We start from the raw sequence: 22,277 nt of genomic DNA on the forward strand, positions 1-22,277 counted from the left end.
ATCTCCTAATCAGAAGACCCAGGCATTATGTAGACCTAATGGGACCTTTTATTTACTTCAAGAAATGATGTGTGACCACAGATGAATAGGTAGGGAGAAGGCATCAAGCATATGAGCCCATCCATCATATATTTATGTAATATCTAACATTTGCTGTTATATCAACAACAGTGCCTCCAGAAAGGTTCTACCTTGGTGAAAACAGACAGTCAAATAATCAAGGTATTGTGTACATACTAACAAAAGGAGACAAACTATACACAGAATATTATCCATAAAGAATGTGTAAGACAAGAGGCTGTGGGTAAGAATAACTTGGGAAGACTATTTTAAGTAGTGAAGGCGAAACATTCCATGTAGAAGTAAACAAGAATAAAGACAAATAACATGTAAAGAGGTTCCTGAAAGATGTTCTACAGATATGGAATGTTGGGAAGGTGGTAATCAGAGAGTTGGGAAATGGTGGAAAATTCATTTGAAAAAGTAGCCAAGTCCAGATCTTGTGTATTCCATTAGGATAAGGATTTCATCCTCAAATCAGTAAGATGGTATGATTGTGGAATATTGCAGCAAAGTTCATTATCAAGAGACTATGCATTACTTTGACATGAAAGGAGATTGCTGCCAGTTGTCCAGTCTACCCTAGGGCCTTTAGAAATCATGTATGAGGCAGATGTACCTGGTCACTGAGGGTCTGTAGATCATATAGGCAAAACAGAAATGTAACTGGACCACAGCAAGATGTCTGGGGTGCTACCCTTACTGACTGCATGACTCTCTCTACACTCTTTGATCTTCACCTTTTCACCAGCATAATGACTTTGCACATTGGACAGGAAATGATGGGTTGATCTGCTGACTGTTCCATAAACCAAAATGGAGACATGCACAGCTATAAGGGCAACAGCCAAACATAACACAATGTCAGAAGGAGATCTTATCATTAGATTAGTAATTTACCAATGTGAACAGAGTGGAAAAGCCTTATCACTTGATGTTGGTGTCTTGACTTTTATGTTTTGTAAAACATAAGCAAGAAAGTCCTACTTTTCAGGGAAACAGAATCCCTAGTATGCAGGTATGGTGAATGTGCACTGTTTTTTAAAACTATACAAAAGAGACATTATAAATGTAAGTAGTTTTCAAATAAGATCTCAGAATCTCTGCATATTAAATCATATAATATTTAACTTTGTGTTTTGAGATTTAGAAAAATAAGCAAACTAACTTTATTCAAGATTACAAATTACTATGAATCATGTCCTCATATGTAACTATCATTCTAAAAGTAAATTAAATCAGATTATAAGCCTACCCTTAACTTCAGTGTAGAAGACTTCTCCAGGGCAAGCATACACATGTATTTGCCCATTGGCATTTGATGTTAATATGGTTTAAACCCTCAACTAAATAAATGGGTAGCCAAGTTGTCTTCCTTCTTGGCAGAGGTCTGTGAGACTGCTATGTTTTTCCCCTAGCCATAGTCATTCCTGACATGGCTTTAAGAGTTCACATTCCCTCTGCTGTCATTGTATTTGTAATAGTGCCTTGTGTGTTGTGTCTCCTAGCTCTACATACAAACTACCACGCTTACAATCTCCATGAATCTAAGTGCGTCAGTGGCGCTGGGAATGCTATACATGCCGAAAGTGTACATCATCATTTTCCACCCTGAACTCAATGTCCAGAAACGGAAGCGAAGCTTCAAGGCGGTAGTCACAGCAGCCACCATGTCTTCGCGATTGTCACACAAACCCAGTGACAGACCCAATGGTGAAGCAAAGACAGAACTCTGTGAAAACGTAGACCCAAACAGTAAGTAGCTCCTTTCCTTTCACCTTTCCATCCTGTCTTATTGGGAAGCTCTAGATAATGTGAGGTGTGTGGCCGTTCCCTGGAAAATTTTTGTTGTGTGGATTGGTTTCCCTGACGAATAATAACTCTTGCTCTTCTGAGTTTATTTCTGCGACCTTTTTCTTGGTAGAAAATTGTTAACATTTCTGATTCCCGTCCTCTTACCATTTGTCCTTTGCTACAGAACCATCTAATGGGAATAAACATAGATTACAGGGCTCCTTTATCCTGTCTTTCCGATAGAGAAACAACTTCCTGCTAAGGAAATGTCTTCCTGTTAAAGGAAACAGCTTCCTACAGTTTTCTGCTAGGAAAACAGCTTCCTGTTAGGGAAACAACCTCCTGCTAGGAGAGCAACTTTCAGTTAGGAAGATATCCATACCTTGGATCCAGACTCCACCGTGATAAAAATGTTACCCCCTTCGGAGCATATTACCCAAGCATTGAAGAGGAGATCCACTTTGAGAAAACAAAACTTATCGTTAGGATAAAGGAAGAAGGGTTAGAGTTGATATGCTGCCTGTCATATCCATAATAGCTTTCTTAATGATGCCTATAAGTGCCCTAAAATAAAACAAACACAGGATAGTAAATAAATAACCCCTCACCAACTCCAGTGTTAGCTGCATAAAATTCTCAGTTGCTATTTTTACTAACACTGTGATAGTAAGCCTGAATTTCAGATTAAAGACACTAGCTCTAGGATTTGTTTTCTAGGAATACAGTTCCATAAAGAATCCTGGTGTTCATGGTAGTAATTTTTGTCTTTTTAAATGACAGATGTTTCAGGTTTTCCATTGTCATTCAAAACATTTTTTTAAAATTATGAGCTACTCTTGGCTCATCCTCATTTATGAATGGTCAAATATCTATTGGGAAACACTTTCAAAATAAGCATAGACTTCACTTAGCTTCTCAACTGAGAGATTTTATGGCAAGACTGGAGAGAGGAAAAGGATTGTTCCAGAGAGAAAGGAGTAACAGAATGAATGTGTAGGCTTTGCTGTGTCTCCAGAACAACTGGTCAATAAGAAGATAGAAGTGCATGCTGAGGCCTTGTGCCATTCAGAGTTCAGATCCAAGCCACTCCACTTAACAGCCACGTGACTCTTACAGCCATGGAATTTTTCTAAAACTCAGTGTCTTTATTTATACTATAAAAGTAATAGTACCTGTATCATAAATGTGTATAAAATGTGTTCATCAAATGGTAATTCAATTGAATGCCAATGGTTCTAATTCCTAAAGAAGTAAAAAATAGATGTGGTGCCAGACTAAGTGCCATGAGGCAGATGAAACTGAAGCCCCCAAAAGAAGTATTTTCATGATCATATGTATTCATATGTTTATAACTATATTTGTACTTATCAATAATCTTGTATAGCTCAAATTCTACAGCTTTTTACAATAGAATGTTTTGTCATGTTTCCATTTCATGGAATGTCAATCATTATCTATTCTAATAACAATTTTAGCTACATATGTACATCACACACATATGTATATCACATACATATGTACATCACATAGATACACACACACATATACACACACACACACACACACACACACACACACATTTAGCAAGACTCTGTCCCAAATCAGTAAGTAGAAAATACCATTGGAAGTCCATGTATTTGTATTTAAAAACTGAACAAATCAAATCTTTAAATTTCAGGTAATGAATTCTATGCTACTTAAGAATTTTTAACTTCCAAATGGTCTTTCTACTGTAGTGAACTAATGTTAATATCCAATCTTCGTTGAGGTTTTTTAGGATATATCAATAGTTTGTAAAATGCAGATACTACCATTATTACTAATACTATATTAGCACCCTTTGATGTAGGTATTACATAGGAAGCTTTGTATGGAAGAGCTTGCTTTTATTCTTTACAGTAAGTCTATCAAGCAGATGTTCTTATTCTCAATTTACTTATGATGCCTCAGCTTAGGAAACTTCCATCATTGACAACAGTCATACACCTACTTAGCAGCAGCAGTTGAACTAATCCTGGTCTGACTCCTGAAACCATGCTTGTTCCTCTGTGATGCTGTGTTTCCTGAACAATGACCAGCATGTCAGAATCTCAATGCAGAAGTGACTCTTGTGGCTCTCTTTCTTAGGAATATAACTTATATATGAAATATATGATGGTAGTTGTGGTGGTGGTAGTGTTGGTGATGATGATGTTAATGATCATGATGAATTTTGGGAAGGCTGCCTTTGCTTCGACATGCTATGCTATAAAATGTATGATTGCTTTCTATATTGTCTACAGATAGGAATAAGCTTCACTTAGAGAAGGCTGCCCAGGTAGAGGCCTTGTCATACTAACTCCAAAATTCAAATAGTTTAGTATCAATTCCCAGTGATTCCATTGGGAACTCATCGGGTATCTTTACCTGAAAAAGTTTGGATGGGTCTTGGTTATTGTTTTGGTGTCTATAAAATGTCATGATGAAAATTCTGGAAAAAAGGGAGAGAAATTAAAATTAAATATAAACTGACTCTCAACTACTCTGAAAGATATTTGAAATTCTTCTCGCTCCTGTGACATTGTGTAGACACAGACCTAAAACACTGTGCAGAATGACTGGAAATTGGCTGAACCACAGGAGGAGATTCATGTACCTCCAAACATTGGGGTTTCTGATAACCCAGTTTTCTCAGGTCCTAGAGAATAATTGAGAGACCTCATCCCCCACCCCAGCCATCCAACAGCACTGTCAGCAGCAACAGTGCATCTGGATCTGTGCTGTCATACCCTCAGTGCAAACTCTGCTGTCTCTTGAAATACAGCTCTTCAACTGAGAAAATGAATCCAAATTTTATTCTAGTTTGTTTCAAATAAATAGATACCTATGGCTGTGAATACTGCACTGGAAACACAGCTCTAGAAATTCAGGTATGTTAAAAGGCAAGGGTTTCCTCTTAGGATGCTCAGATTGAGTCTAGAGTGGAGAGCAGCTCACTCACATCATTTTAGCATTGGTGTTTATCTGGACGAAGACAACTTAAAAGAATGAACTATTTGAGATGAAACAAAGATGAAAAAAATAAAGACATTTAGAATGTTCCCAAAAGGAAACTCTTATATAGAAAATGTTCTATCATAGATAGCAATTGCATTTGGAATCTCTGAAATGCACAAATGTCTAGCTATATGCATATACACAGTAAAAATTTAAATTAATGAAAATAGACAAGGCTGTTCTGATGTCAGGAAATGTTATAATATCACATTATGTTGGACACTAAATATGACTCAAATCTCTGAATTTTGGCAATGGTGACACAGGAAACATGTGCTTAATTGCTTAATTTATCTGGCATAAAATATAAACACTATATGCACTTGAAAAAAATACTTATTGCCAATGGGAAAATTCCATACCTTCTTTACTAAGGGGTAGGGGTGTAGCTGAAAAGAAAGGTCAGTTTATAGCATGAGCTCAAAGTAATTAATGGACCAGAAATGCCCTCTAACTCATCTTTGCTGTGAACACTTAGTCTGAATGTATTTCAGTCTTTGGTGTTTTCATCTAAAAGGCTCCGCTCCATCACCACAGCTTGTCATCTGGTGCATGAATGCTTCTACTCATCCAACTCCACAATGCACATGTCTACATGAAAATGAACTTGCTTCTTGGCTTTAAATGGGAAAGACATTAAAATTGCTCCGTGTACTGCCTTATTTTTCTTCAAGGATTTAAATTTTCCTCTTAGGCTGCTTCTGTTAAAATTATGATTGCTTGAAAGAAAAACATTTTTTGTATAAAACAAATACAAAGTCAACCTTGTCAAAATGTTAATGTTATCTGTGCACTACAGACATATATTCAAACTCAGACCAATGTTCGCCAGTGTCTATATTCATATTGAAAACTGGCAGCCTCAGAGGGCAGAAGGATGTAGCGCCAATACTTAGAAAATTTTTATTAACACAAAAGAGATTTCTGTCACAGGGGTTAGAAGAGCCAGACCTCATTTGGATACCACTAAGTATGCCCAACATGATCCTCCTTAGAATTTCCAAATTCAGGTCCTTTTACCTGACTTCTGAGTTTGGCATCTGTCCCTGTACTTCCCAATGTTGACTTGGCATATGTACATGCATGGTAAACTTGAAGATGCCAGGTAAACAGAAGGATGTGGTTTACTTGGGCTCTAGCTTACTAATGGTTATTATGATCATTTTAAGTTGGATGGAGAATACTCACTGGCAGGCAGCATGACTTAATGGGGATGGGTAAATATGACCTAGTGCCTTCCTCACCTGGACTAGTCATACCAAAGGTGCAGTGTGGATTACCCTCTCTTCTCATGCTTTGGACATGGATGGCATTGCATATTGAGGAGAGGCTGTAACCTACAAGTAGTATAAGATACCATCCATTTTTCTAAGTCAGTGTCCTCCAGGCTCAATAATACCTCAAGTCAAACACCTGGGCTGGATACAGAATGTGCCATGGCAGGTCAGTAGCATCTAGTGCTGGTAGACAAGTGGGCAGCTCAGTGCACAGCTCAGTCCTTGGATATAGGAATATATAACTGATATATGACCCTAGAGAGGCTAGACACATACTATACAACAGATGGGATTAAGCTGATGAACACAGTGTGCAGGGAAACACATTAGAATAGCAGCAAAGTACACCTCAGATATAAATTATGAAATAGTTTTGACATAGATGTGTTCTGCTATTGCTTTCTTTCTGTTACCATTAGGCATTTAGTATAAGGAAAACTAAGTAAAACCTTGTGCTTATCTCAGAAAAAGAAATCATGTAACATACAACTGTCAATAGAAGTAGTATTTAATTAAACTAACAAAACTTTCAGACTCCTGGATAATGGATGTGGGCAGCGAACACTACACTAGTAATAATACCTAGAAAGTTCTGGAACATGCTCATCCAGGAAAATAGATGTGGGCAACAAACTGTACACAGTAATAATGCCTAGAAAAATTTGGAACACACTTCTGAGCTGTGCTAATTTGTTAATGTTTCTCGTTTTGTTCAGTTTTTGTTTTGCTTCTTCATTTGTTTGGATTCCTCACATTCTCAACATGGCGCTCTTTGTAATCACCCTTCTGAAGTAACCAGGCAGGCTGGTCAGCAGGAATGAACTAGGCGAGGCAAAAGAGATGGCCACAGGAAGCAAGGAACCAGATAGATCAATTATTTGTGGGCTGGTTTCCTCAGCTACACCAACTCAAGCAAGTACAGCCCAGCCACGTTGGGTTCCCAAGGTCCACTCTCATGTTCAGAGGTACCTGAATTGGAGTAAATTGGTCTACCAAAGCTTATTGTACTCCCTGAAAGAATGGGCACGTCTGTAGGTCTCTATCGCAGCTTCTTCTCCAAAAAGAAAACTGATAATAATAAAGAGGAATATTGTCTGCACATTTATTTTATACATTACTATATATTTACTTTTCCTGTAGACTGTATACCACCAGTAAGAAAGAGTGTACAAAAGTCCGTTACTTGGTACACTATCCCACCAACAGTATAGCTTTTGACTGCTTTCCAAAAGGTAAGAAAACAATCTCCTTTTCATTTATTTACGTGTTCTTGTCTGCCCTGAGTATTAGAAATGTTTCCATGAAAACTGTGCATGATAACCTGACATTCTGTCTGTATGAAGAAATGCATTGTGAAAGGTTGTCTGTTGACAAGCTCAGTTACAACTTCTGCCTTTGGTAACATGCCTGGTGTCTTTGCTGGAAAACATGTTGAAGGGTATGTGCACACTTGCCTTCCCTGAACTACCAATCACTGGAGAGAATGGATGCTGGTCACTCTGATAACAGGGTTTAGTTTGAAACTTTGATGGTAAGAAATTATTTTCAAATGCATGATTTTATACCCTAATAGCGTGTACCATTGGCAGGGGATGGAGGGGGACACTTTACCAACCTAAAAAGAATGTTTATTTCGGTTGATTGCTATCCTGTGCATCAAAAGAAATGTACACAGTCCTAGAAATGTATCTATTCATAAAGCTGCCCTACCATTGTAAACCTAAGATTGTCTTTATTTTATTTATTATATTTTTGGCAACCAATAGAAGCAGGAAGTTTTTCAAGTTGGGTCTGAGGTTGTGCTGAAGATAATTTGTGACTCATATTTTTCCCTTTGAGAAATGAAGGTATCTTTAATCATCTCTGGAAGCAACTAAGGATTCAAAGAAAGACTGCAAGGATGAATTTCAACATTAGTCAAAGCCAGGGATTACAAGTTACTATCATGAGTATTCAAAATGATGAGTTATATGGCAGGTAGAGTGGTCACGTGAATGGACTTGCCCTAGGGTATCAGTGGACCCAAAATTCATGCTTATAGACTATTTGGGGATCTCATTAGTGAATAATGCTTTGAAAGATGATTATTAGTGACACTATCATCCTTAGCATTTCCCCATCTCAGCCATAGCAATACTGAAACATGGTGAAAAACAACTCTTGCTTATCCACATATCTTTGTATTGTTGGATTCTGGAAATTCCAAATGCTGGGAAAATAAAGAGTGGACGACATGGAATGGAGTTGTTAAAATCATGTTGTAGGGGTTGGAGAGATAGTGCAGTGGTTAGGAGCCCATATTGCTCTTGCAGAGAACCCAAGTTCAGTTCCCCGCACCCAGGTCAGGCATTCCAGGTTCAGGAGTCAGAAGCTCTCTTCTGGCCTCCATGGGCACCTATACTCATGTGCAGCTATCTACACACAGACATACACACCACACACATAAATAAAAATAAATCTTTAAAATCAGGTGTTGGCCTTGAATAATAGATTCCTATCTGAGTGCCTCAAAATATATTATTGTGTTTCTAAAATAGCAGAAAGGCCTATTTATAGAGAGTATGAGAGTACAGTTCTATTATGGAGAGAACATATTACTTAATAAAGTTGACCAGCCTTTATCTTTGTGTGCCATTATCATGGGTCTTCTATCAGATCAGTATTTGCATTCTTCCAATCTGTTTTTTATAATGATATTCTGAATACAAATAATATCCTGGTCTTTAAAAAAAGTCCACTTAGTACTCAAAGACAGGATGAGAATACTTTCAAAGAGTAATTACACTTCCTGTTGGGTTCAGATGGATGCTAACAACTCAGTCTTTAATTTCAGATATATTGTTCCCATAGTTATTTCCTTTTCTGTATCAACATGATCTGTCCTAGTTTTTAAATGGGGCATTCTTTTCTACAGTGAATATGAAACTGCATCCCAGTGAGATTTCACGATTTTGCAGTACAAGAACTTGTCAAAACACTGCAACTCGTCATTTTAATAGTTCTTTTATAGGATACTTCCTGAGAATAAATGAGGAGGAATTTTCCCTGAGTTAAAAAAAGATAAATTAAATCCCTGTCTATTAAAAGTTGTCTTGAGTTCCATTCTCAGTTGGTGCCTTTTGGTTTAAAGGAAGTAAAAGGAAAATATGTGAAGTCAACCATTCTATTAAAAAATACAACTAGGACTTTGCAGGGTGGCTCAGTGGATTAAAGCCTGAAGACCTGATTTCTGTCCTGGGATTTACATGGTGGAAGAATAGACTCCTCTGGTTGTCTTCTGACCTCCATGAACACACACACACACACACACACACACACACACGTTCTCTCTCTCTCTCTCCCTCTCGCTCTCTCTCTCTCCCTCTCTTTCAATAAAAAATAAGTATTGCTAAGAAGTGGTATTCAGAAATGAACCCAAACTTTTTCACAGACTTTTTCTCACTTCTCAGAATTTAATTAGAGAGATTCTGAAAGAATTGGCAGGGAGGTCATATCGTGGGAAAGAGACACACTCTAACCACGTGGAATGGTCTTTCTTTTCCCAGTGCCACAATCTTGTTACTTTTTTTTCATGCATTACTTTGTTTTTTTTCCCAATTTTTTTGATGGTGCTATGGATATAAGTAATATTTGTGTTTAGTTTTCTTTCCTGATAGATTTAAAGGTGAATGAAGGATGAATGCCATATATGGCCACTTTAAAAATAATTGGGAATGAAAGATAGTCTAAGTCATAATTTTCTAAAGAGTTGGAGTACTTTCCTGTTCATGTTAACAGTGAGACTATTCAAGATGGGAGGCAAATTAAAGAACTCGTACAGAGTGCTCCATTTAAATAGATTTCTATGTGATGGCTTTTAGGAAGATGAAAGAGTAAACTACAGATTTAAGAGTGAATTTTATGCTACTTTGCTATTAAAAACCTTACCTTCAGCCACAGCATCCCAACAAAGACACACTATTTGCTTGTAAGAAATTGAAGGAAGCAAATTCAAAGCCGGAGAAAGGAAAACCTAACATGGTTAGAAGACGATTCTGTTTTAAAAACACCTTCCTCTGAAAAATGCTGTAAGCCTGACATCAACTAAATCAATCCTCCCACATCTTTTATGTGCATGTTTATGAATTTTATAACTATACAAAATGTTATCAGCCTAACAACTGCATTTATTTTAAAATGCAATGAAGGAAGGAAGGAAGGAAGGAAGGAAGGAAGGAAGGAAGGAAGGAAGGAAGGAAGGAAGGGACTGTATTCCCAGGTCAGGAGACTGGCTACTTTTCTTAAGATGTGATTTCGCACTATAGGATGATGGTGTGCTTAACAAATGTTAAGCTCAATCCAGCCTTGTGTATATAGACAAATAATAACTGGAAATTTTTGCATGATTTTGTTCTTCTGAGAAAGTATGCACATTGTAATATTAATGACATCTCAATAGCTTCTAGAATGCTATTATTAGAAAAATTAGTATGAACCAGGAAGATGGCTCATTAGGTTAAGTGTTTGCTGTCCAAGCATGAGGACTGGAGTTTAGATCCCCAGCATCTGTGTGAGTGAATGGTGAGTGTTGCAGCACACCTATAATCACAGCACTTGGGAAGCAGAGACGGGGGATCCATGATGCAACCTGGCTAGCTAGGCCAGTACAATCAGCAAGCTCAGGATTCAGCGAGAGATCCTTCCTCTGTAAATAAACTAAGAACTACCTAGGAAGAAACATGATACCAACATCCATGTGTGCACATATGCATGCTTACCTCCACAGGCATGCGCCCACACACATGCAGACACATGAACACCACACACATGCCTAAAATAAATGTTAATAATCATTGTTTATTGCCATTAATAGAATAAGATTATTTAGGACTTGAAGCTTTTTAGAACTCTACAGTGCGTCCGGTTGAGACTCTTTTTCTTAAACATTCAGTGTGGTATCTCTGTTCACACTGAAGACCAACTCCATTTAAAATCTACTTTGAAACCGTCTCTAAGTATAACCCAGAAAAGAATATATACTGTATAAAATTTCACACTGAATCACCTCAGAAATAAATGCACCTATAGGTCTTGTTGGTTTATTTCTCTCTGCCCAAGAGCTCTGCAAATAACCATCATTTCTCTCATCAGGGTTGATCTCTCAGCACATGCTCAGGAACCAATTAATATCTGCCATCCCAGCCCTGAAGCTTGTGTTCCACTTAAAGAATGGGTTGAAAGTACACATGGCCAGTAGTTTTATTTGTTCTTAACAAAGAAGAGATGCACACACCATGCCCATAATTCAAGGAAACTGCATCACGAGGTACATTTAAGCATGGCCCAGCACTATCTCATCAAGATTTATTAGTCCTAGAACTGTTGTTGAACTGGAACAAAAGGCTGTTTTTTCTAGAAACTTTACCTGTAACTAGCCCTGAGATGACTAGAAATAAAGGACAAAAGTGTACAAGGCCCTCAGAGAGCTCAGACGTGATGGAGGATACCAAGGTAAGCAGTTACAATTGCAGATAATGTGGGATCTAAGTAAAGGTAGATCAGCTGTCCAGCTACATATGGAGAACATTACCCTTAACGCTGTATGTGAAGTGGTCTAGGCAGCCATGTAAGGAAAGGCACTTAAACCAGGGAGACTATGCCCAGGGAACCCAATGCATGCAACAAAAATGTGGCATGTTGTGGGACTAGAAACAGTTTTGGGTGCTGTTATAGCAGAGTGACACATGATTTTAGATGATGAAATGCAGGAAACAACCTAAAAATGGAGGGCTTAACTCCTTTATCTCTGTGCCTGTTAGTATAATCACCTGGTGAATTGCAAGCTCTCATCCTTACCTAGAACCTGGTCAGTGCACAGTCAATATTTAACAGGACTTATGATTAACAAATAGTCTATAACTTTAGCAGGTGGAACTGTATCCTTCAAGACAAAGCAATCAAAATCATAAAGAGGTACCCCTGAAGAGGTAACTTTCATGCTGATGTGATGTTCAAAACTTTGTTATAGTTTTTATGTGAAAGCCCAAAACTAGCTATCAGTGTTATGCCTGCCTTTATGTAATTAATATTTATTTTGGTGCAAACCCCATGTACCATTATTTCTCTTTTGATGAACTATATATTTCTATACTATTTTTCATTCCAAGATCACAAGAACTTGATAGTTTCTATTGGAATTGGATCTTAAGCACTTGTTTTAAATGGTTCTAGAGTCAGGGTTGGAGAGATGGTTAAGAGCATTTAGCACTCTTGAGGAGGACTGGGCTCTGTTCTCAGAACCCACATAGCAGCTCACAACTACATATAACTCCATTTCAAGGGACTCATTACCCTCTTCTGACCTCAGCAGGTACTGCACACATGTGTTACATATAAACTCATACAGGCTCACATACACATAAAAATCAATTGATTAATCAATCTTTAAATGGTTCTGGAATCTACTTTTAATGAATCATGTACTTGGTAGCCACCACTGCTGATCACTGAGCAGGTTTTCTTAGATCCTGTTGTTCAGGACAAGGTTTGCCTTTTAGAAGCCAAATGTTCTAAATCAAGTTCAATTAATCTCTAAAATATCTCCCAGCACCCACTGCTGCGAAGGAGCATCATCCTAATATTCAACTGATAATGATTCTGGCTTCTAACAACTAAAGATGTTTTTCAACTTTGCAGGGATTTTTTTCTATTTTAATTTTTGCCTATATATTGGAGCTTGGACACATTTTAAATTAACTTTCTCTAGGCACCAAAGGTAATCATTATTTCCCTTATGACCTACATGACTATTCTCATTTTTTATCTCTCCTTTTCAAATTTAAGATTGGTTTTGAATTTCCTTTTCCCATCTGTCCTTTCTCAGAATAACTTCCAAGGATTCATTTTGTACAAGGAGGGGGACAAAGATGTTTTCCAAGGGTGTTCTTGCCTAGCTGACTCAGACCCTTAGAAGGACCTAATGTGAAGAGCTGCCTCATCTGGTAAGTGTTGGTTAGGAACTTAGATGTGCTGTTATTTTCTCTAGCCAAGAATAAGGAAGACTGGACTGGAAATCTGACCCTTGCTGTAGTAAAGTATCTTGGTTCACCTCATGCATCTTTGTGACAATAAGTTATTTTTTATGTAATACTTAATTTCCCCTAGAAGACAAGCTGCCTGTAATAGGATAGCATGGAGACAGCATGTGATCCTGCATAGGAAAGGCCTTCTCTCTAAGAGCTGGTACCATGTGAGGGAGGGCTAGTTTACTGTTATTCACCACCGGGCTCTGTTTCCTTCCCTCTCCTCCTCCCCAACACTCCCCTTTCTCACCCTCCTGTTCCCTCCCATCCCACTCTCTTTCCCTTCCCATCCCTGTCCCATCCCATCCCTTCTCTTCCCTTCTTTTCATTCATTTCTTCATTCATTCCTTCTTTTCTTCCTCCTTTTCTTCTCTTGGTTTTTCTTTCCATTTGTTCCTGGGTATGGTTATATTTTACATGTAATTAATTGTGTGTATATTTGTGTGTGTGTGTGTGTGTACACATGGAAGCTATAAGTTGATAGTGCATTCCTTACTAATTCTCCACCTTATTTTTGAGACAGAGCCTTGCATTAAAACTGGAGCTCACCAGTTCAGCTAGATTGACTTGCCACCAATAGACCCTCATTTCTTCACCTTCCTAGCACTGGCATCACAAGTATGTGCAACTGAGCCTTGCTCTTTTATGTGGTTTCTGGGGTCTGAATTTAAGTATTTATGTTTATGCAGCAAGCTCTTAACCAGCCAAGCCATCTCTCCAGCCTCTGGTTTTAATTTTACTTTTTTAAAAAGCAGTTATTGAGAATTTCATACATGCATATAATGTGTTTTGACCAAATCCACACCCACTCTCTCCCCTCCAACACCTCCCATATCACCCCATCACTGTTTTCTGATGACTTTGTATACTCTTTCTTTTTTGTGGTGAGGGTTCTGCTACTCTAACATTCCCCCTTCTGAAGAGGTTACCCTAAAAATCTTTTAGGGGTTATATCAGAGCTCCCAAATACTTTTGACATTTTTGGCCTTTGGAAGAGGCCATGTCGCTAAGAGGCCCAAAGACATTTTGACTTTTAGCCAAGAAACTGGCTACCTTTCTTTGGGTTTTTTTTGCCCTAACTGCCTAGCCAATTCCTACCCCCTATTCTTATCACATCATCATCTGAAGAGGTTACCTAAATTGCCAATAGGGAATCAGGACACGGACCGCCTCTGGCTTCTTCCACGCTAAACATGGATGAAGGGTGGGGCAATTGGGGTACCCCTTCAGTGGGTCTACCTAAAAGACTCCCAAATTGTATAACTCTCATCTATAGGGAGAAAAGAAAATTATTGATTGGTGCCTAGGAGCTCTGACAGAGAAGTAAAGGCGAGAGTAGTTAGCATTACAAGTTCTAGACAGGGAACCAGAAAAAAGTCAGAACAGGGAAAATTCCAAATGCTAGTATGAGAATCCATTGGATTTTCTTCATGAGAGCTTTCAAAAGCATCCCTCTATTGGGTTCCTCCTCATTTTTCTTTTGTCTGGCAAGGCTGGACTCAAGAGTGATAGACTCAGGATTTAATTTCAGGCACTTTTTTATTTGTCTTTTTGAGACAGGGTCTCCTTGTAACCCCAGATGTCTTGGAACTCACTATGTAGACCAAGCTGGCCTCAGACTCACAAAGATCTGCCTGCCTCTGCCTCACAAATGCTGGGATTAAAGGCATGTGCCACCACACTGCTGGAGTGGCTAGAATCAGTATCAGTTACCTCTCAAAGGCTTCTAGGTAGGGGGAGAGAAAACAAATTTAGCCATCATTTTAGAACAATAGCTGGTTGTCTCCCTTAGCTACAGGTGGGCACTACAGTATTCCAGACTAAGATTTGAAGTCTTACATCTGAGCAGCACTTTCTTCTTAGAAACAAAATCATCAATGAGAAATAATTTTCTAAATAACATTTTATATGGACTTAAGCCTAATGTCTGGGAAGTATAATACCTTGAACTCTTAAAGAAATATACTAATCACTTTACCCTTTGGTTATACTTTCCTTTTGGGTGTTTAAGACCAGATAGTTGGGCCAAATAAGCCAATTTAATTTTACTTTTAAGGTTGTTTGAGGATCTGTTCCTCAGGGATCACATGGGCTTGAGAGGAGTTCCTGGCTCCTTTCTTTTACCAGTTCCATCTATGTGAAGATAAGTTGAAGGTCCTGTGACCTTGGCTGGCTTCATTGGAAGCATGAATGAGATGTTCCCTCTGAGTTGACCCTCCTTTTTTAGACTGGACACTGGTTCAAGTCCATCTGGCAGGGATTCCATGGCCTCCCTGAGCAAGAGGACAAGGTGACTCACCACAGTTACAGGACATTTTGAGAGATGCTCTGTAGTCTTCTGGAACTTAGTCAACCTTGAAGGGCAAGGAGCAAAAACTCTCCTTTATGTCCCTCTGACCAGATTAGTATAGGCCTCAAAGTATGGCTGTTAAACATACAAGAAGGTTAGTTCCACCAGCCTGGTACTTTTAATTACCATGTGCTATGTAGATAAAGCTTGGGCCAAAACCAAGCATTCTCTGATAAACCTTGACTAGACATATATTTTGTTCCTTAAAGTAGTTGACTAAACTATGATCTTAGAAATTTTAAGATTATGTGTATATAACTTTGTATCATCCTTTACATATCATAACATACCTACCTATCACCTGCTTACGGCTTTCTCGTTTTTTTCTATTTTGTAAAATATCTCCATTCCCATATACTTTTAACATCTTTTACATTCTCGTTTTCTTTTTTAATAATTATGAGACATAATAACATTAACAAATAAATTTTCCTTCTGTTGTGAGAATTCTTTTCCTGGGGACACTAAGCAATACTTATCCCCTTTTGAGGTCCTAGTGTCAAACCAATGTTTGATTAAAGTATTCCTGGGGAACTATTGAATTTACTGAGCTTACTTACAGAGATGACTGAGGGGTTGCTGAGGTATATGAGTGATATGAGGGTATGCACACTGGAAAGCCTTATCCAGCACGGATCAAGCCTTCTCTTCCTAGCCTTCCCCAGATTATATACTGTAGTCCTCCCCAAATCCAGGAGACCATGTGTTATTAGGGTCAAATTACATACAGTTGCCTGGGAAGAGTATGGGATACTCTGGTGAGGGTCCAATGACCTTGCTTGCCCCTCCTTTAATGAAGGAGCACAACCATCAACACACCCACCAGCCTCTGGTGTTTAAACTTTATTCTATGATAAACCATCAAACTTGGAGGGATGATAGAGATTGCCAGTGAAGTCAGACAACCTTTTCTTTAGGTACAGCAAGCTCTATTTTCAAGAACGGTCCCTGTGGTCTTTTGATGGATCGTTAATAGTGTCTTGCCTTGGCAAGATGGACAGAGAGAAAGCTATCAGCCACCCAGCAAAGCTGCTGTGAGACACACAGACTCACACTATCTGATATATACACCCCTCCATGTGATTAACTTCGACAGCAACTCTAGGTCTGCTGGCAAGCTGAAGAGCCTTTTAAGGAGAAATCATAGTTCTGGCACATGTCTTGAGTGAAGTGACAGAATAATGACTGAGTAGAACAGAATCCTTTCATCTTTGCTTGTGAAAACACATTTGCTTTTCTTGTGATCCCAGCATACAACAAAATTGGTTAACAAAACCAAAGATCTTCACTGATACTTAAAAACTGGGTATTTATCAAACATATCAAATATTGAATAGTTCTGGAGGGCCAGTCTCATCCTCTCAACCTGAAAAGTGTTCTGCATAGCGTTCTGCAGCAATTCAATGATAGAAACAATAATGTTGACTTGATGATGAAAATAATTCCTGCATATTATCTCTATTGACAGAGCTTGCCAAGAGCCTAACCCGCCTCTGAGGCAGGTCTTCTTATCCTATTGACATGAAGGAACTAAGGCTTAGAATTGAGAGGTACCTTGCCTGCAAGATATTCCAATAAATGAGTGGCAGGACTTGTGGATAGAGGCCTCACTAATGGTTTTCTGAATCTGAATGAAGTAAAAGCAAACGCTTCTGTCTGCTTCATCAGTGTTATCAGCATTTCCTCTTCTCATCAATTGATCCTAGAGGAGGCAGGCTCTCCTTCATCTCAGGCAGGAAACATCCAAGAGCAAATCACTGAAGAATCATATTTGCTCTTTCTTCTCCTTCTTTCTTGCCTTTCCTCAGTCTCCCTCCTTTCTTCTCTCCCTCCTCCCCTTCCTTCCTTTCCTCTCTTCTTTCTCTTCCTTCTCCTCTTCCTCCATTTTCTGCCCTTCCTCTCTTCCCTCCTTTCTTCCCTCCCCTTCCTTTCTTCTTCCTTCCCTTCTCTCCCATCATCTTTATTGTTGTTTCCCTTTCCTTTCCTTCCCATCTCTTTCCCGCTTCCTTTTCTGAAGTGATAAGACTACTTGATATAACTTTTCTCCCTCTTTGGTATTTTGGTGATATGAAAATTATATATGGTAATTCCTGTTTAAAAGAACAAGGTCTTTCAGAGCGCAAAGCATTTAACTCTTTACAGTTCATTAGAATCCAAATGAGCTTAAGCTTAGGTCTACTCATCATCCTGAGCTGAGCAGTGTCTGCTCTAAGTTAGACCTACCAGTTTACATATATGAATGCTTCAAGCAGAACCCACCTGTGCCTCAAATGGTTATATTTGGCATGGAAAAACAAGTAAAGGCATTTAAATTCTGATATGGATTTTCTGGTATTATTGAATGACAATTCCTTTCAGCAGAAATGTGAAAAGTTCACTCCCACCACCCCTCCATTAGCTGCCCCTTCTTACTATTCTTTTCACATTCACTTTAATTTCCTATGGTTTTCAAAAGTCCAGCCTGAGACCTGAACTATTGTTTCTCTTCGGGTCAAACAAAACACACAACCACAAATGACCATCTGCACTGGCACATGGTCAAGTGGACGGCCAAGGCAAGTGTCTACCAACATCCACAGTGTTCTCAGAAAGCCTTGCTACCTAGCCTGACAATGGAGTTCATGAATGAAAGAGACCAGGCTGCAGTTGATGTAGACTTGGATGTAGGTGATTTGCTCTCGAAATTCCAAAAGAGGTGGAAAAATTGTAATATAGAAATCTTAAGACCATGCCACTGGCATCTTGTCTTGGAGCTTTGCTTAAAAATAGCATTGATGCCAGCAAACGGAGGTGGGTTCTATATGGAGAGCTGTTGTTATCTACTGAGATGAATCACAGAGAAAACCAGTTTCTTCCAGGATACTGGAATCTCAGCATATTTGGGAATAGGTCTGTGAGGAGAGTAGCTTTAATGGGGAGTCCTACCCCACTCTCATTTACAGGCAAAGAAGTTAAAATAACAGATCAGCATGTGAGATGATCATTTGTGCCTGGAAGGCAACACAGCTGTTTTGAATACATCATCCTTCTGTGCCTGTTTCCTCATCTGTGCAGTACAACATTATAATACAGTATGTGTAGGGACCAAGTAATGGCAAAGCACTTCAATAGAATTTCACACAGTAGCTATGCAAATGTTAACTGTTCGTTTTACTCTATCACCTTAAATTAACAGGAATTTTCTGTTTCTATTCTAGGAAAGAATTTTGAAGACTGCAACTTGCTAATCCTCTTATCAGATCTTTTAAATGTGTTCTCTTTCTGTAACACTCTCAATAAAGTTTGAGAGTGTCAAGCAATCTCTCTGCATCTGATTTTTGTCTGGAACAACCTGCGGGATTTTCAGATTGAAATATCAATACATCTCCTGTCCTGTCTTCAATGTATTTAGTATTGATTCTTTCTGGAGTGATGGTGCCTTAAAGCCAAAATTTCTCTGTTATCAAATGAGCTTTCTGGGAAATATCATTTAGGCACACTTAGTTTTCATTTAATTTCATAACACAACCCATATTTCCTGACTTTAGTGTAAGTTTATTCAGGCTGAGCACCATGGCAGTAATGTTTGTATTAAATTAGTGTTACCTGTTTGTACCTCTGCTGTTTAAGGAAATGTCAAAGATTGATTATTAAAAAAATCCTACTTAGGAAAGAGAATTTGCCATGAAGAAATCTGAAATACTCCTTAGCTTTAAGCCATTTGTTCCTTTAACCTGGTACTCATTGGAACACAGAAGGGATTGAAATTATTGCCCTGTTGACCAATGTCCATCCAGGTTAGGGAAACCTTTGTTACCCACTGAATTCTGCATGATAATCTATAGGTGAAATTCAGCAGTGAGCAATGATCAACATCTTCACAGCGAAGGGCTTCCCAGGATACTAAAAGGACACATTTGTCGAAGAGCACTGGAGTTATTATACAAGCAACACCTTCAGTGTCCCCTAGAAGTCATCTCTAGCTCTCTACTGGCACAGTGAGAAGTCATGCCAAGGCCCTCTCAGGAGGCTCTTCAGACTGGTGCTTCAAGACCAAATAAACATGGAGCTGCTTATCGGGTCTGTAAGAGGAGGGTAAAAGCACCGCACCATTGTTTTAAAGCTCAGTCTCTATGACAAGGCCCGGAAAGAAGCTACATCAGTACATCTTTCTTTCCTCCTGCTGTGAGTGGGCCACAGTGGCTTTAGCAAGCAAAGTCAGCCCATGAATCTTCATGACTAAAGTGAGCAACTCTGTGGATATTCCAGCCCTGATGTCCTCAAAGACAGTAGGCATTTTCAGATTTTCACTGGGGTTTCATGTTCTGCCTAACCAGGCAGGGAACATGATCAGGGTGATCTGCAGTGACCAGAGCTGTCATTACATGAGCCTTGATCTAAGGAAGAGCAGTCTCCAGCCAGATTGAGGATGTCAGAATATGTACTCATAGATACTGAATCCAGCTTCTTTGTGTATCCCAGAATAGCTGTGAATGTGGCCCAACAATGCATAGATGACAATATAACATCACAATATCAAAAGTTGGACAACCCTTGCTCTAGATGGTAATGTGAACACATTTCTTACTCTTTGTGTATCAGTTTTCTTATCTTTCAAATGAGGAGGATGTTACTAAGTAACCCCATGGCTGTTAATGAGATGAACTGAGTCCATCCATATTAAGTGCTGAGTACATCACAAAATAGTATGCTGAATAATCTGCCATGAACTCTTCCTTATGGCCGTTGCTGAGTTATTGAAGTCAGTCTATATAGTTGCCAATATTTACATAAGTCTATTTAAATGTAAGTTATTTAACATGAAATGAAACATTTGTCCCTCGGTTGTTCTAGCCATATTCAAGTGCTCATTGAACTCACATGGATGACAAAGCTGTGACACAGTCACTTCGTCCATCACAAAAAGGACAGAACTAAGCACGCCAGAAATGGATTTCTCTCAGCTAGGATGATTTTTTTTTTTTCAATTCCTTTCCTAAGACACTCACAATTCACTGTATTTATTGTTCTTACATTGGAGTGTAGCTCTTGTAGCAGAGAGGTTGATCGTTTATCATCATCATGCAAATGACAGCCATATAAATATTGACTTGTTCTACCACTGTTCATTGGCAATAAAATAGCCAAGGTAAATGCTAAGGCTTAGTGCAGACCTTGATCCAGTCCTGAAGTGCTTCTAGACAAGTTTCCCCTAGGACTGGCCAACATGGAGATCCTGATGCTAGCTGGATGATGCTTTGTCTTTTCTCGCCAAAAATCTAAATGGCATATCTTATCTATCCTTCATATGGTTAATCTTGGGCATCAGTGTCTGATATGTGCTTTGTTATTTGTCTCTATGAACTTTCAGATAATCCATTCAACAAATCTGTCTCTTTATATACACATTTGTATATAAATCTTGTTAACAAAACAGTATCAGTAGGGTTAGAGGAGATGGCTTAGTGGTAAAAATACTTGCTATGCAAATGTGAGTTTCTGAGTTCAAATCCCCAGAACTTATGTAAAAGCCAGAGGCATAACATGGCCATCCATCTGTAATCCCAAACCTCCTTTTTGGAAATGGAAGGCGGAGCTTGGAAGCTTGTGTGTGTACACAGTATAAGAGCAATAGAGACCCTGTTTCAAACAAGGTGGAAGGTAAGGAACAAAACTTGCATTGTCCTCTGACCTCCGTACATGTATGCACACAAGTAAAAAGTGAAGAGCAAAATCAGTATTAATGTGTCAGTGCTCTTGGGTAAAAAAATAAAAAGAAAAGCATATTCTTAAAAAATTGTGTCATCATCAGGTACCAGTTATAACCATGTGCCCTCATGTATTATTTTATACCTTTGTTTTTAATTTGCACAGACAGCATACTTTCATCAATGAAACTGACTGGGGTAGATGGCGTTATCCCCATTTATAAAAGTACAATGTAAGTTCATGGATGGAAAGAAGTCATCCAGGCAGTTAGGTACACTAGAGATCATAACTTATTCTAACCTCATTATAGCCAGCATCGCCTCATTAAAGAGTTGCAACATCTCTGAACAAGTAAATTCTAAGCCTATGAGAGAATAGCAACAACAAATCCTTCATTATGGAGGATTCAGATGTACTGTGTAGTCTTCAAACAGTATTTTAAGTTCTTCAACCCATAGATGTAGATGATTGTCAACAGTAGGCAGCCACTGGTACCAGTCTAAGTGAATGGAGACAGCTCAAGCCAAGTGGCCAATAAAGGTAGATGACAGCAGGAGGAGTGAATGATTAATCCTAGCCAGCATTTGATATAGTATCTCTCCCCCCAAGACTGAAGGCTAGCATGGCTGGAGATGCACAGATCATAGAGTGGGAGGGAAGAGCTCTCTGCCTTGAACTTGTAGGTACCTTTTCTCTTTCAGTGCAACCATTTGAGAGATGCCACTGTTGCAGCAAGGGTTATAAATGAACTACAAACACATAATTTAGAAGCAAGCTTCTTATTTTAAAATATCTTTGTGAGCCTCACTAAAGAAGTCCTGTCTGTAAATAGAAATTCTTTTGTTTACTAGTCTTCTTAGCCACAGAGAACATGGAGACAGATGCAACCAAACCAATATAATTCATGTCGTCCACCAAACCAGCATAACTCTGCATATAAAGCTGAAATGGAATACACTGTATCTCCCAAAAGTTTACAACCTAAGGAAGAGGGAAGGACTGATAATAGCC

General features: G+C 38.7%; 1 protein-coding gene across 3 annotated transcripts in view; it reads left to right on the forward strand.

The window, feature by feature from the left end:
• Positions 1-22,277, forward strand: part of Grm7 (glutamate metabotropic receptor 7) — a 998,867-nt gene that overhangs the window by 926,808 nt on the left and 49,782 nt on the right. The window contains exons 9-11 of one of the 3 annotated variants that reach the window (XM_008854802.2): positions 1,569-1,815; positions 7,308-7,399; positions 13,030-13,134. In XM_008854802.2, coding sequence (XP_008853024.1) covers positions 1,569-1,815; positions 7,308-7,378 — 318 coding nt within the window. In that variant the 3' untranslated portion in view covers positions 7,379-7,399; positions 13,030-13,134. Of the gene's footprint in view, positions 1-1,568; positions 1,816-7,307; positions 7,400-13,029; positions 13,135-22,277 lie in introns of those variants that run through there. The other 2 variants (XM_008854801.2, XM_008854803.1) reach the window with 2 other exon arrangements.

This window comes from Nannospalax galili, unplaced genomic scaffold (genome assembly GCF_000622305.1).
Source record: "Nannospalax galili isolate Female #2095 unplaced genomic scaffold, S.galili_v1.0 scaffold406, whole genome shotgun sequence".
NCBI lineage: Eukaryota > Metazoa > Chordata > Mammalia > Rodentia > Spalacidae > Nannospalax > Nannospalax galili.